The 12,152-nt window shown below is 49.0% G+C and overlaps 1 protein-coding gene across 14 annotated transcripts in view; it reads right to left on the bottom strand.

Annotated features, from left to right (window-relative positions):
• FRMD4A (FERM domain containing 4A) overlaps positions 1-12,152 on the bottom strand; it is a 529,915-nt gene that overhangs the window by 36,871 nt on the left and 480,892 nt on the right. For all 14 annotated transcript variants that reach the window (XM_065553559.1, XM_065553618.1, XM_065553447.1 and 11 more), the window contains 2 exons: positions 10,624-10,762; positions 1,327-1,468 (listed from right to left, as the gene is read on the bottom strand). In XM_065553559.1, the coding sequence (XP_065409631.1) occupies positions 1,327-1,468; positions 10,624-10,762 (281 nt within the window). The remainder of the gene's footprint in view (positions 1-1,326; positions 1,469-10,623; positions 10,763-12,152) is intronic.

Here is a 12,152-nt window from a genome sequence, read left to right on the forward strand (position 1 = left end):
GTGTGGGAGAAGGAGAGTCCCAGAGGAGGAGGGGAGACCCTGAGGTGATGTGGGGGGGTGAGAAGGGGAGTCCCAGAGAAGGGGGGAGATCTGTGGTTATGGAGAGGAGAAGGGGAGTCCAAGGATAGGGGGCGGACTCTGAGGTGATGGAGGGTAGAAGGGGAGTCCCAGGGATGGTAGAGATCTTGAGGCCCTGTGTCTGTCTGGCAGTGCCAGGGCCAGGAAGGGGGCAGAGTGGGGCATTGCGGATGGAGGATTTTGCCTGAGCGTGGATACATGCCTCAGATGACACTGTGGTGGGCTCCTCTGAATTGCCAAGCAGCGAGGGCCAATGGGCCGGAGCTGCGGGGAGAGCGCAGGGTGGACTCTGCTGCCTGCAAAGAATATTTTCACCAGTTGCCTATGAATAGACCCTCAGGCTCCTGACTCCCAGTCCCCAGTGGTGGAATCCCTTTGACAGGCATCCCTGTTTGGCTTCTGCTGATGATTCCACTTTATAAAGAAGCCAAACTAAGGGGTGTCTAATCCCTCATGCCGCTACATTCCTATTTTGAACCCACTAGCTCAATCGGAGCCAGCACAGGTATGTCTACTTGGGCTGGAAACGACAGCTTCCAGTTCCCCTTCGCCCTGCAGCCTGTCACACACTGAACATCTTGACAGAAGCATCTAAGCATCTTCCACACAAATAAACCTTATAAAACTTGGGGCACTAGGCAGTTTCTAGGTGAACGGAGCCTGGAAACTGGCTCTTTGGGGAGCTGAGAGGCCAGATGAGCAGGGGGCACTAGCTGGAAGATGGAGAATGAATTTCAGCCGCTAAGAGGCAAGGCAGAATCAATGCAGCATCTCTAGAGGAGATTCTGCCTTTCTCCTACTAGGAGCCCTCTTTAATCCCCCAGCATGCACTTCCCAAATGAGCCGCAACGGCTGATGGAGGTCGTGAGAGACAGGCTGGGTAGCAGTAGGGAGGTGGGTGCGTGAGGGATTTGGGGGAGCAGGGTGTGGGGATAGGTCAGGTAGCAGCAGGGAGCTGAGAAGACTGGAGATGGCATCTTGGGGAGAAAGAGGAAACTAGCAGTGAGGATGGGAATGGAGTCACGTTGGAGCCTGGATCTCTTGTTGGGTGGTGGTGGTGGTGGGGTGGGGTGGGGGATGAGAGACAGGTATCACATACCCAGAGAGACAGAAGCTGAAAGAAAGAATCTTGTTAATGTCAGATTCATTTCTGAAGGGCCCCTCACCTCACCTGGCAGCTCTTACCTAATACAAAGCAGAGGGGCAGGAACCCGTATTTCACTCGCAGTTACAAGGGAAAGGACTTACCGGATGACAAAAGACTGCCGCTGCTGCCGCTGATAATTTTGCCTTTGCTTCCCATGTTGGCTAGTTTCGAAGTCTTCAGCGTTCCAGTTTCAGTCAGGTCAATAGCGATTTCACTTAGGCTTCTCGCAGCATGAATCTTGGACTGGGAATAGACACAGAGCTGTGTTTTACAGTCTGGCGTTTCTTTAAGTGTCACAGAAGCAAAGAATCATTTCACCGCAACAGGAAACAGGCCCTCGAAAGCCACCTCCGATTATTTCCCAAGAATGGAAGGAAACTGGCACTCGAATGCCCACGTTGTCTACTGCCCTTGTTGTGTTTAGAATCTAGAATTCTGCTATTGCTTCTTGGTTCGTTAATATCTCAGCATTGCCAGGGACTCCCTTCCCCCGTTCCTGGCCCTTAAATCAAAGAACCACATCCAGAGAATCTGAATGTTAAGAGCTATAGTAAGAAAACCACCAAAAATGCCAACGTAATTAGCATCCTTCTTGTTGGGTAGCCTCAGTGCAGAAGCCATCCAGTGCCCACTAAATCAACAGGACTCTTTCCATTGGCGGCAGTCAGCTTTGTAGCTGGGCCTGAATGAGCACGAAGATTTCCTTATGCCCCCACACAGTCCCTACATAATAAGGGTTGGGAACATCGGTAGGAAAATGTGGCGCCCATGATGTATTTGTTAAGAACAGAGGACTTCACCCTGCAGGGCTGTATAAAGCTCTACAACAGAAAGCAATGCTAGGCCTTAGTCCTTTACAATGGTTGTGCAGACTACAGGCTTGTCTTCGCTGCAATGGTTAGCTGGAGTTACTCCACTAGCCCACTTCGGCGGAGAGTGGCCACACTGTGAAACAACACGTTAGCCACGTGGAGGGCTTTGACTAGCAGCACAGCGGGACTGGATCAGCGGAGCCGTTGGATTAGCAGCTGACGAGTTGTGCTAACTTGAGTTGCAGCCGGTAGCTGCATCCCCACTGCATTACTAGCTCTAGGGTCAGCAGCACTAGCGCTTTCAACCTGCCCACACCCCAGATGGGCCAGCTAGCTGGAGTTGAAAGCACCACTTAGCTCAAGCTGGAGATATCTGCATGTGGACAGGAGGTCGGTTAGGGCCAACACTCGATGTATATCATGAGTGATGCTGCAGTGAAGACAAGCCCTAGATCCTAGCAGTGTTTTGTAAGTACATGACAATTTTAGTCAGTTCTTGTGTCTAGAATACCCACCGCATCTACCTTACAATAGGAATTGCCAGATTGCCAATGGTCAGTCTAGCTACATATCCTGTCTCTGATAGGGTCCAGCTCCAGATGCTTTAGAGCAGTGGTTCTCAAACTTTAGTAATCCGAGGACCCCCATTTTGATTTAAAAAATTTCATGGACTCCCCCCACCCCTCAAACTGGCTCCTAGTTTTTCCTGGGGGTGCTTAGCCCCAGGACTCGCTCCCACTCCACCCTTTCCCTCAAGGCCCCATCCCCGCCCTCCCTCTTTCCGCCCCCTCCCGAGCGCACCCCATCCTGCTTCTCCCCCTCCCTCCCAGCGCCTCCTGCACGCCACGGAACAGCTGTTCTGCGGCGTGCAAGAGGCACTGGGAGGGAGGGGGAGGAGTTGATCAGCAGGGGCTCGCGGACTCCCTGGAGTACCCTTGCAGACCCCCAGGGGTCTGAGGATCCGTTTGAGAACCACTGCTTTAGAGAAATGTGCAAGAAACCCCATATCAAGCAGTTATGGAAGAATCAGCCCATGTGGAAAGTTTCTTCCCCCCCTTCAATTAAGGACTGGCTTATGCAGGGCCAGATTAATCTTTTGTGAGCCCTGGCGCCCGGAGAGTGGCCCCGCCCCGTGCTCCATCCCGAGGCCCTGCCCCCGCTTGGCCTTCCCCCCCCCGCACCCCGAGGTCCCGCCCCCACTCGGCCTGTTCCCTCTGAGGCCCTGTCCCTGCTTAGCCTCTTCCCCCCAAAGGTCCCACCTGCCACTCACACAGGGAGGAGGGGGCGGAGAGGAGTGAGCAGGGGACTGGGGGAGAAGGGGGTGGAGAGGAGTGAGTGGGGTCTCGGGGGGAAGAGGCTGAGCGGGGCGGGGTCTCGTGGGCGAAGTGGGGGATGCAAGGCCACGGTCTGGGCGCCGGGGCCCCTTGTGACTGTGGGCCCACCACCACAGCGCCATTGTAAACCCAGTATTGGGCTTATGTCTTGAACCCTATTCTGTACGTTGGTAATTAAATCCACTAAATAAACTAAAAAGCCAGGCTAAGCAAACAGAAATTCCTACACCAAAAAGAACCCAATTGGATGTGATTTGAGCACGCTGGACATGGACCTGAGAGCTGCTATTCAGCCTCCACTATGGAAACTGGTTTTTCTTTCAGACTACAGTAACTCCTCACTTAAAGTCGTCCCGGTTAACATTGTTTTGTTGCTGATCAATTAGGCAACATGCTCATTTAAAATTGTGCAATGCTCCCTTACAAAGTTGTTTGGCAGCCGCTTGCTTTGTCCACTGCTTGCAGGAAGAGCAGCCCGTTGGAACTAGCTGGTGGGGGCTTGGAACCAAGGTGGACCAGCAGCCCCCCATCAGCTCCCTACTCCCCGAAGTTCCCTGTGCGGCAGCCACCCAGCAGGCTACCAATTGCCGGCAGTTCAGCTGTCCCTCCCCCCACTGCCAAGTGCTGCTCCTGCCCTTGCTGTGAGGGGAGGGGGGAAGAGGGGGACTAATGTCAGGGTGTCCCCATCCCCCCTACTCCTGCCCCCCACTTGCCCCTTCTCCATATAGAGCAGGGGGGGAGACACAACAGGGCTCAGGACAGAAAGAGCTGGCGGCAGCTGCTGTCTCAACTTCCTGATCTTTTTAAAGGCAATGTACTTAGAATGTGGTATCAGCGTACCTAAAGGGGCAATGCGCATCTCTCTCTCTCTCCCACACACAGGGTGTGTGTCTCTGTCTGCCATGCTGTCTCCCCTCCCTCCATTCCTGCTGCCTTGTAGAGTGTGAGGCTATATTAACAACATGTTAACCCTTGAAGGCTCAGCCGAATGCTAGTTCATCATTTAGCAGTAAGGCATTCCCTGGGAAATATCCCACCCTCTGACTCCACCACCTCAACCAAGCTTCACAATCGTCATTGCTGTGTACAGTATTAAATTGTTTGTTTAAAACTTAAACTCTCTCTGTGTGTGTGTAGGGGAGTGAAGGGCGGGGATGTATTATATATAATATAGTTTTTGTCTGGTGAAAAAAAATTCCCTGAAACTTAACCCCCCCCCATTTACATTAATTCTTATGGAGAAATTGGATTCGTTTAACATCGTTTCGCTTAAAGTCACATTTTTCAGGAACATAACTACAACGTTAAGCGAGGAGTTACTGTAGTTTTGAACCTAATGTTCTTTTAACAGCTAACCCCCAGTTTTATAAAGATCTCGGGGGAGGCTTCCCATCTGAACACTTTGTAAAATCCTGGTTTCAGACACTGGGTGCCCGGGCCCAGCTCATAAGAACCTGAACCTCCACTGCTGTGTGGAGCTTCAAGTAATGCAACCCCAAGGACATGCTGACCTTTGGTTAACCTGGAGTTTCTATTAACTCAGAGAACTGGTGTCACACTGTGCCGAACAATCCGGGATTTGCCGCTGGCCTGAAAGCCTTCATTTTGTGTTTCATGTTTGGGCCCAGTTGTGGAACCTGTACTTCCATTGGTAGGCATGTATATTAGCGGACCCATTTGATGCAGTAGGACTACTTGGGTGAGTAATTCCTCCCCCAGGTTAGGAGGGGTACTATAGTTTGGCCTTAATGTTTTCAAGTGGCAACTGTTCACAATGTTTGGAAGTCTGCTTTGGACAGGCACCCAAAAGCTAGGCTGCTTGTACCCACTAGAATGAAAACAGGGAATCCTAGAAATCTTGCAAGAGAATCTGTTCCTAGGAGATATCCAGCCTGCTTTGCACTCTGAAAAAGTTCAGATAGTTTAGATAGGTGAAGGAAGGAAGCATGATCTAGCACAGGGAAAGGAGAGTTCTGTGCTCCTTTTTGGCTCTTACTAATTTGCCATGTGACCTTGGGCAAGTCACTTAACCTCTCTGCCTCAGTTTCCACATCTGTGGAATAATAAAGGGGATAAAATGGATCCCTACTTCATGGTGGGTTTTAGGCTTAATTCATGACTATATGTAAACATAGTGCTTTGAGATCCGCAGATGGAAGGTGCTAGAGAAGTATTACTAGTCACACATCCTCTATCTATCTTAGGTATTTATGTGACATTCCTTACTGTAATATCTGAGCACCTCACCATTTTTAACATATTTAACCCCATAACACCCCTGTGAGATAGGGAACTGCTATTAACCCCATTTTACAGATGGGGACCTGAGGTACAGAGAGATTACGGACTGAATGCTCGAAAGGAGTTAGGCTGCTTTTGAGCATTCAGCCCTAAGTGACTTGTCAAGGTCACACAAAACCTCTGGAGTGGAATTGAACCTAGATCTCTCAATGCCTAGCCGAGCCTCCTAGCCATTCAGCCTTCCTCTCCAATAGTACCTGCATCACCTCAGGTAAGAAACATGGCGGCGGGGGGGGGGGGGGGGGGGGGAACAGTCGTTCAGCATCTTGGCCTTGCTGTTTTGGGTCAAAACCAAGAAGTGCTGAGGCACGTGAAACTGAACAATATTTTTAACAACTTTTGAAGGTTGAATTCCAGTTCTAGCTGGTGGGTCAGGTCGCTTCTTATTTTGTCTGAACTGGCTGTCCAGTTACTGACCATGCGCCTGGGCAGGACCTGCTTGATATTTGGCTGTCTACTAGTCTGATTTTCAGGAGTGACAAGTCTTTGATCTATTCACACATTAGTGGCTTCTTAGCCCCATACAGCATTTGTATTACAACTTCAGTGAGAAGCACTGTGGGCCAACCCCATTGACCTCCAGAATAGAAACTGGGCCCATCTATCAGACTGCGCACTGGCTAATGTACTTATAGAACAATGCTGAGCAGAGGCAGTAATACTGGATGGTACAGTCCCTTACTGGCATGCTGGGAACATGCCCTCCTTTGTACGTGCGTGTGTAAAGTTAGTGCTGATAAAGATCCTGGCCAGAAGTTCCTGGAGCCTGAAGTCCGCTACTCATTCAGACAACAGCAAGTACAACTGAGAACAGGCAATGTAAGCTTCCCCAGTGAAAGGCCTGATCCAAAGCCCACTGAAGTCAGAGGAAAGACGCCTGTTAACTTTAACAGGTTTGGATAGGACTCACTAACGTACCTAGAGGGAACACTTCTATAAAGGAGAAGAGGTTAGTTTCTACACTGCTTCTATCCTTGGCCTCTCAGCTGCCTTACAATGATGACGATTAACTTATGGATTTTTTGTTCTTTGGGGGGAACAGGACTCAAATCAATTAACTCATTTCACAGAGGCCACTGAACAGCTAGCTATGAGACCTGGGCTGGATTTGTACCGGCAGCCCAGCAGTTAAAGGCTAGACTATATCCCGTTACCACTCCCCTAGGTCATTCAGTCCCCCAATTCTGAAAATGTTTAATGAATCATTGCACAGACCTGGCAAGTCTCATTTCTTTGGAGGGAGACTTGCTCGTTTGGGATTAATTTCAAAGCAGTTTTTAAGATCAGATCTTCCAATGAGGTCAGATGGTCTACGGAACCTGCAGTGGCACGAGGGATGGATTGACACCATGAATCAGTTTGGCCTTCTCACTTGTGCTGAAGGATTTTGTGCTGCGTGTGTTTCAACAGGACATTTAGAATCTCCCTCATCTTTTCTGACATTTTAACTCATTTAAGCTCCATGCAACTGGAGAGCCCTATTGAATTCCAGAGCATCTGTGTTATCAGAAAGTCCTACAAAAACAAGTCTCTTGAGGCCAATAGGGCAAACGTTTGACTGACTTAGTGTAGTCACCAGTGCATAGACATTAGGGTGACCAGACAGCAAATGTGAAAAAACGGGACGGGGGTGGGGGGGTAATAGGAGTATATATAAAAAAAGGATCAAAAAATTGGGACCGTCCCTATAAAATCGGGACATCTGGTCACCCTAATAGACATGGCTCTTTGCCTTGCTGAGTTTGTCTGCTCTGTGCAGAAAAAAGGGGAACGGACAAGAATTTTGCACCCTGAAGAGTTCATTCAGAGCGCTGGAAGTCTTGTCAATTTCCACATTCTGCTTGAATTCCAGAACAGAGCAGATAGAAACAGCAGCAGTAGGAGTTCAGGGTCTCCATGGACTGGCAAAATGCTCAATTGTGCATAGGATTGTGAACAAAAGCTGTGGATTGGTTTTGCTGTAAGTGGCTCAAAACCAACGCATATTATTTATTTTGTTTTTTAAATCCAGCAGATTGGCTTTGCAAGCAGAGCTGTGCCCAACATCAGAGCAACATCTGAAAAGATGCAGGACTTGCTTGGTTTCAGGTTTTGTTATGAACTCAGAATTCAAGCCTGGTTTGTCAGAATGTATTGTGTCATACAGTGCTGCATCTAATCTCATCTCAATCGCTAGGACCAATCTGGGCCCAGTTTTGAGCAAGTTTCAGCAGGTTTATTGTCTTTTGTCAAAACCATGTGAAATGACAAGTTTTGATGCAAAACCAGGGAGTCCTGTACGTTTTGCTTTCAAGTTGGGATTAATGTAAAGCTGCAACTGAGGGCTTGTCTACACTGCAAAGTTGTCGACAAAACTTTTGTCTTTTACGGATACTTAAAAAAGCCCCCCAGCAAAAGGCAAAAGTTTTGTCGACGCAAGTCGCAGTGTGAATGTGGCTTTGTCCTGCAGACAATGCTAACGCCGCTCACGGGGCTGGAAGTATTTTGTCGGCAAAAGTGCCGACAAAGTACCGAAAAAGAGCATTTCCACACGCTGACTTTTAAAGCTGTGTGGTGTAGACAAGCCCTCAGAGTGAAATTTAAAGGGGTGCAAACCCATGTGAACAAAAAACCCTAAGAACTGAAGCCATCAAGTATCTCACAGCTCCATTTTGGGGTGTCCATTGCTGGTTTCACAAAACAAACACACCCAGGAACAACACTTGGATCAGCAGGACTAATCAAACAGATCAATGAAACTTAAATGGGCCCAGATGAGAAGTTTATACATCAATCTTGGCAATGTCCCTTAAAGATGGGGACAACAGGCTAAAATCCCTACCCTTTAAGAGAAAGGGACAAAAATATTTGGGTGTATTAACATCAAAGCAAGAGCATGACAGCTGGGATTATTGTGACAAAGCACTTTGACAGGGTCACAAACATGACTGATTAACTGATGATGGCTGGTGGGCGGTGTTGCCCGTGGGCGTGAGAGAGAGAGATCAGATGCACACTCACAATCTGAAACACAATCTGCTGGCAACAAAAGAAGCTAGCCATGAGAAGTTCCTGACACTCAAAACCCACCCTCCCACCAAGAGGAGGGGAATCTGCTTTTGTTTGTTGGTTGCTTCTGATTTTTAAAAAGAGCTAGGCACTTTGAAAGTTCCCACAGGCTCTAATGTCCCAGGCTATATACAGGTTTCTCCTATTCACAGCTGCGTAGGGAGGTGAGGAAAGTGCAGCTCTGCCCATGATGTCCACCTAGAAGGCAAAGCTCTAGTGCTGGAAGTGGGGGAAATAAAGCCAGAAGATGAAAGGATTGAGCACATCTCCCTGGAAGTGGGGCGCAAAGGATATGAGTATTTGGAACTTCCTGGGGAACGAGGGGAGAGCAGATGAGGGTTCAAGAATCTGGTGCCCCCAACTAGACAATTCCTACAGTGCCTCCAAGCTTTGTTACACCAGCAATGTTCATATTTAAAAGGACATCACCTGTTTAAAAATCATATGTCTGTCTGAAAATGATCTCCCTGCTGCTCTTCCAGGATGGGGGTACACCTAAAATTATAACTGAACGGGATTAGAGGGGGAAAATACACTCTTCTTTATTTTTTGAGGTTGTTTCCATTGTACATTGGACAGCACTTTGTAGGCTATGTCTACACTATAAAGGTAAGTCGACCTGTGTTAGGTTGACTTACAGCCACCACATTAATTACTGCAGTGGCTGATGTCCTCACTAGAGTGCTTCCACCAACTGAAGAGAGGCAGTGTGGGGGGCTAAGAGCAAGGGCTGTCAGCGCCAAGCAGCTCCCCACTGGGAGCTCAGCTGCCCTCCGGAGCGTCTCACACCTGGCTTTCAGCCAGGAGTGGGGAGGAGGCGGGGGAAGCTGCCCAGAGGCGAGGAGATCCGCACTGGGAATCCAGTCAGCTGCCATGCTCCCAGCGAGGAGCAGGGACCCCAGAGGGCAGCAGGGCTTGCAGCGGGGAGCCCTTGCAGCAGCCCAAGCCGGGAGCCTGGGTGGCTGCTGGCTTGGAACGGAGACCAGGCAGCAGCCCGGGGCCTGGCTTTGGAGCCATGGAATTGACAAGAATGACAGCCAACAGCCGACATAAGGAACACAATGTCTGTACAGACACTGGGTTGCCCTAACTGCACAAACATAAGCCCTACGCCTCTTGTGGAGGTGGTTTTATTATGTCGGCCTAGCAGGGGAGTTACGTCGGCAGGAGTGTCAAGCATCAGAGGGGTAGCCATGTTAGTCTGTATCCACAAAAACAACGAGGAGTCCGGTGGCACCTTAAAGACTAACAGATTTATTTGGGCATAAGCTTTCGTGGGTAAAAAACAAAAGCTTATGCCCAAATAAATCTGTTAGTCTTTACGGTGCCACCGGACTCCTCGTTGTTTTTATTGGCAGGAAGAGCATTTCAGTGTGTACACCTCCACTGTTTTGTCAACAAAAACCGTGTAGTGTAGACAAGACCTAAATGTTTCACTTATATGGTCAGTTAGTCAGTTTGTCCTTCACACCGCAAAAGGGGGGAGAAAAACTATTCCCCTAGGAAAGTGTGATTCTAACACCACAGAACTGGCGGGAGGGGGGGAGGACGGGACTCAGAGGCAGATGTAGAACCTGAAAGTACTTTTAACTGATTTATTTGAAACGGATCTGACTTCACGGTGGTATCCCTTTGAGAACTGGCGAATACGCTGAAACAATACGGAGAGGACCTCAGTCACGTTTGGCTATTCTGGTTTGTTTCAACTAAGCCCCCAGACCCAACCTGACAGGCCTTTGGGGAAATCAAACTCCCTTGTTCTAGCACAGACCGACAATATTTTAAGCCATTCCACCCTCATTTTGTTAGAAGCACAGAATGAGGCAGTCCACCTGCAGGTCGAAAATGTGGTGAGTGAGCGGAAGTCATCTACAGCACGCTCTCCTTCCAGTGAGCATCTTACCTTACTCTGCTTTCTGTCCAGGTAGAACTGGTGCTGGCTAATGGCCATAGCCCAAATGGACTTGATCAATGCAGGACAGGCGTACCATGTATGCACGGCAATGCCACTGTGCCCAAACGTTCTCCTGGTCACAGACGCCCTAGACAAGAGGATAGAATGAGCTGTGTTTATGCCAGGGTCTCCTCTGACTCTAAGCGGAGAAGGAAAAAAATGATCAAACAGCAGGTTGGGCTGCAGAATAAAACCAAGGACCGTGCCGAAAAAGCTGCTCCCCTTATTATTCTGGGCTAAGGGAAATTCACAGAAGGGAAATGATGGCCACCTACAGTCACTGAGCCTTCATTTTACGTTACACATCGACTTGCAAGCTGCAAGAGCTGAAAAGCACTAATAGTGATTACAACAATATCTCAGGGGTAATATGGTCTAGTGGACAGAGTTTGGATTGGAGTCAGGACTCCTGGGTTCTCTTCCAAGCTCTGCTTTTAATGCACTGCACATCCTTTGGAAGTCACTAAGTCCAAAGCTTTTAAAAGTAGGCATCTCCATCTTCCCTGGACATAACATTTGGCTCAAGCCACTAGTCTATGAAGTCCAGCACCCTCCCTGACAAAAACCCCTACTTGGTCAGGGAAAGGGGTCCCTTTAACTGATACTGGCTCGGTGTAGTGGGGGAGGCCAGTATTTCCTCCCTTGGTATCCTGCTGTTAATTGATTTATCTCGTTAGACGGACCTCACACTTGGTAAAGCAACCCCCATCCTTTCATGTATTTATACCTGCTCCTGTATTTTTCACTTCACGCAGCTGATGCAGTGGGCTGTAGCCCACGAAAGCTTATGCCCAAATAAATTTGTTAGTCTCTAAGGTGCCGCAAGGACTCCTCGTTGTTTTAGGATAACACAGAAACCTGATACTAATTGTCATGGACTTTTGCCTATGGTGTGCGGCCGGGCAATGCAGGGTGGTAGCGAGGTGGTGCAGTAGTGGGGGGTGTCAATGCACAGTGCAGGGGGTGGTGAGGTAGTATAGCCGTGCTACACATGGGGTGGTGAGGGGGGGAATCTGTGGTATGCAGGGGTGGGGAGGGTGTGCGGCTGTGCAATGGACAAGAGTGAGCAAGGGGATTTTTCTCTGATGCCCAGAGGTGATCACATTCCCTGCTGAAGCACAGGTTCCCCCCCACACACACTCTGACCCCCTCTCTTCCATCGTCTCTTGGCTACAGCTTTAACTGTCTCTTCAGCATCCTAACTTTCACTTCCAATTAAACGCTAGATCTGTCGGTGTTCGAGTGCTCCTGATTTCATTTCTTTTTGTGTAAGTGGGAGCTTGAGAAATCGGCACAGAAAAAAAAAAGTCAAATTGCAAAGGAAAATTGAAACTAAGCTAAGAACAATTACAGGGGGAAAAAAAACCCCAAATCCCAAACCCTGCGGATCCAGAACTGAAACTGCCAGCCCAGGCTTGGCTTTGGAGAGCACAGCACCCGTTGTGTCTGGGGCCATTTCAACTGCACATTTTTATTAC

The sequence above is a fragment of the Chrysemys picta genome, chromosome 1 (genome assembly GCF_011386835.1).
Source record: "Chrysemys picta bellii isolate R12L10 chromosome 1, ASM1138683v2, whole genome shotgun sequence".
Classification (NCBI taxonomy): domain Eukaryota; kingdom Metazoa; phylum Chordata; order Testudines; family Emydidae; genus Chrysemys; species Chrysemys picta.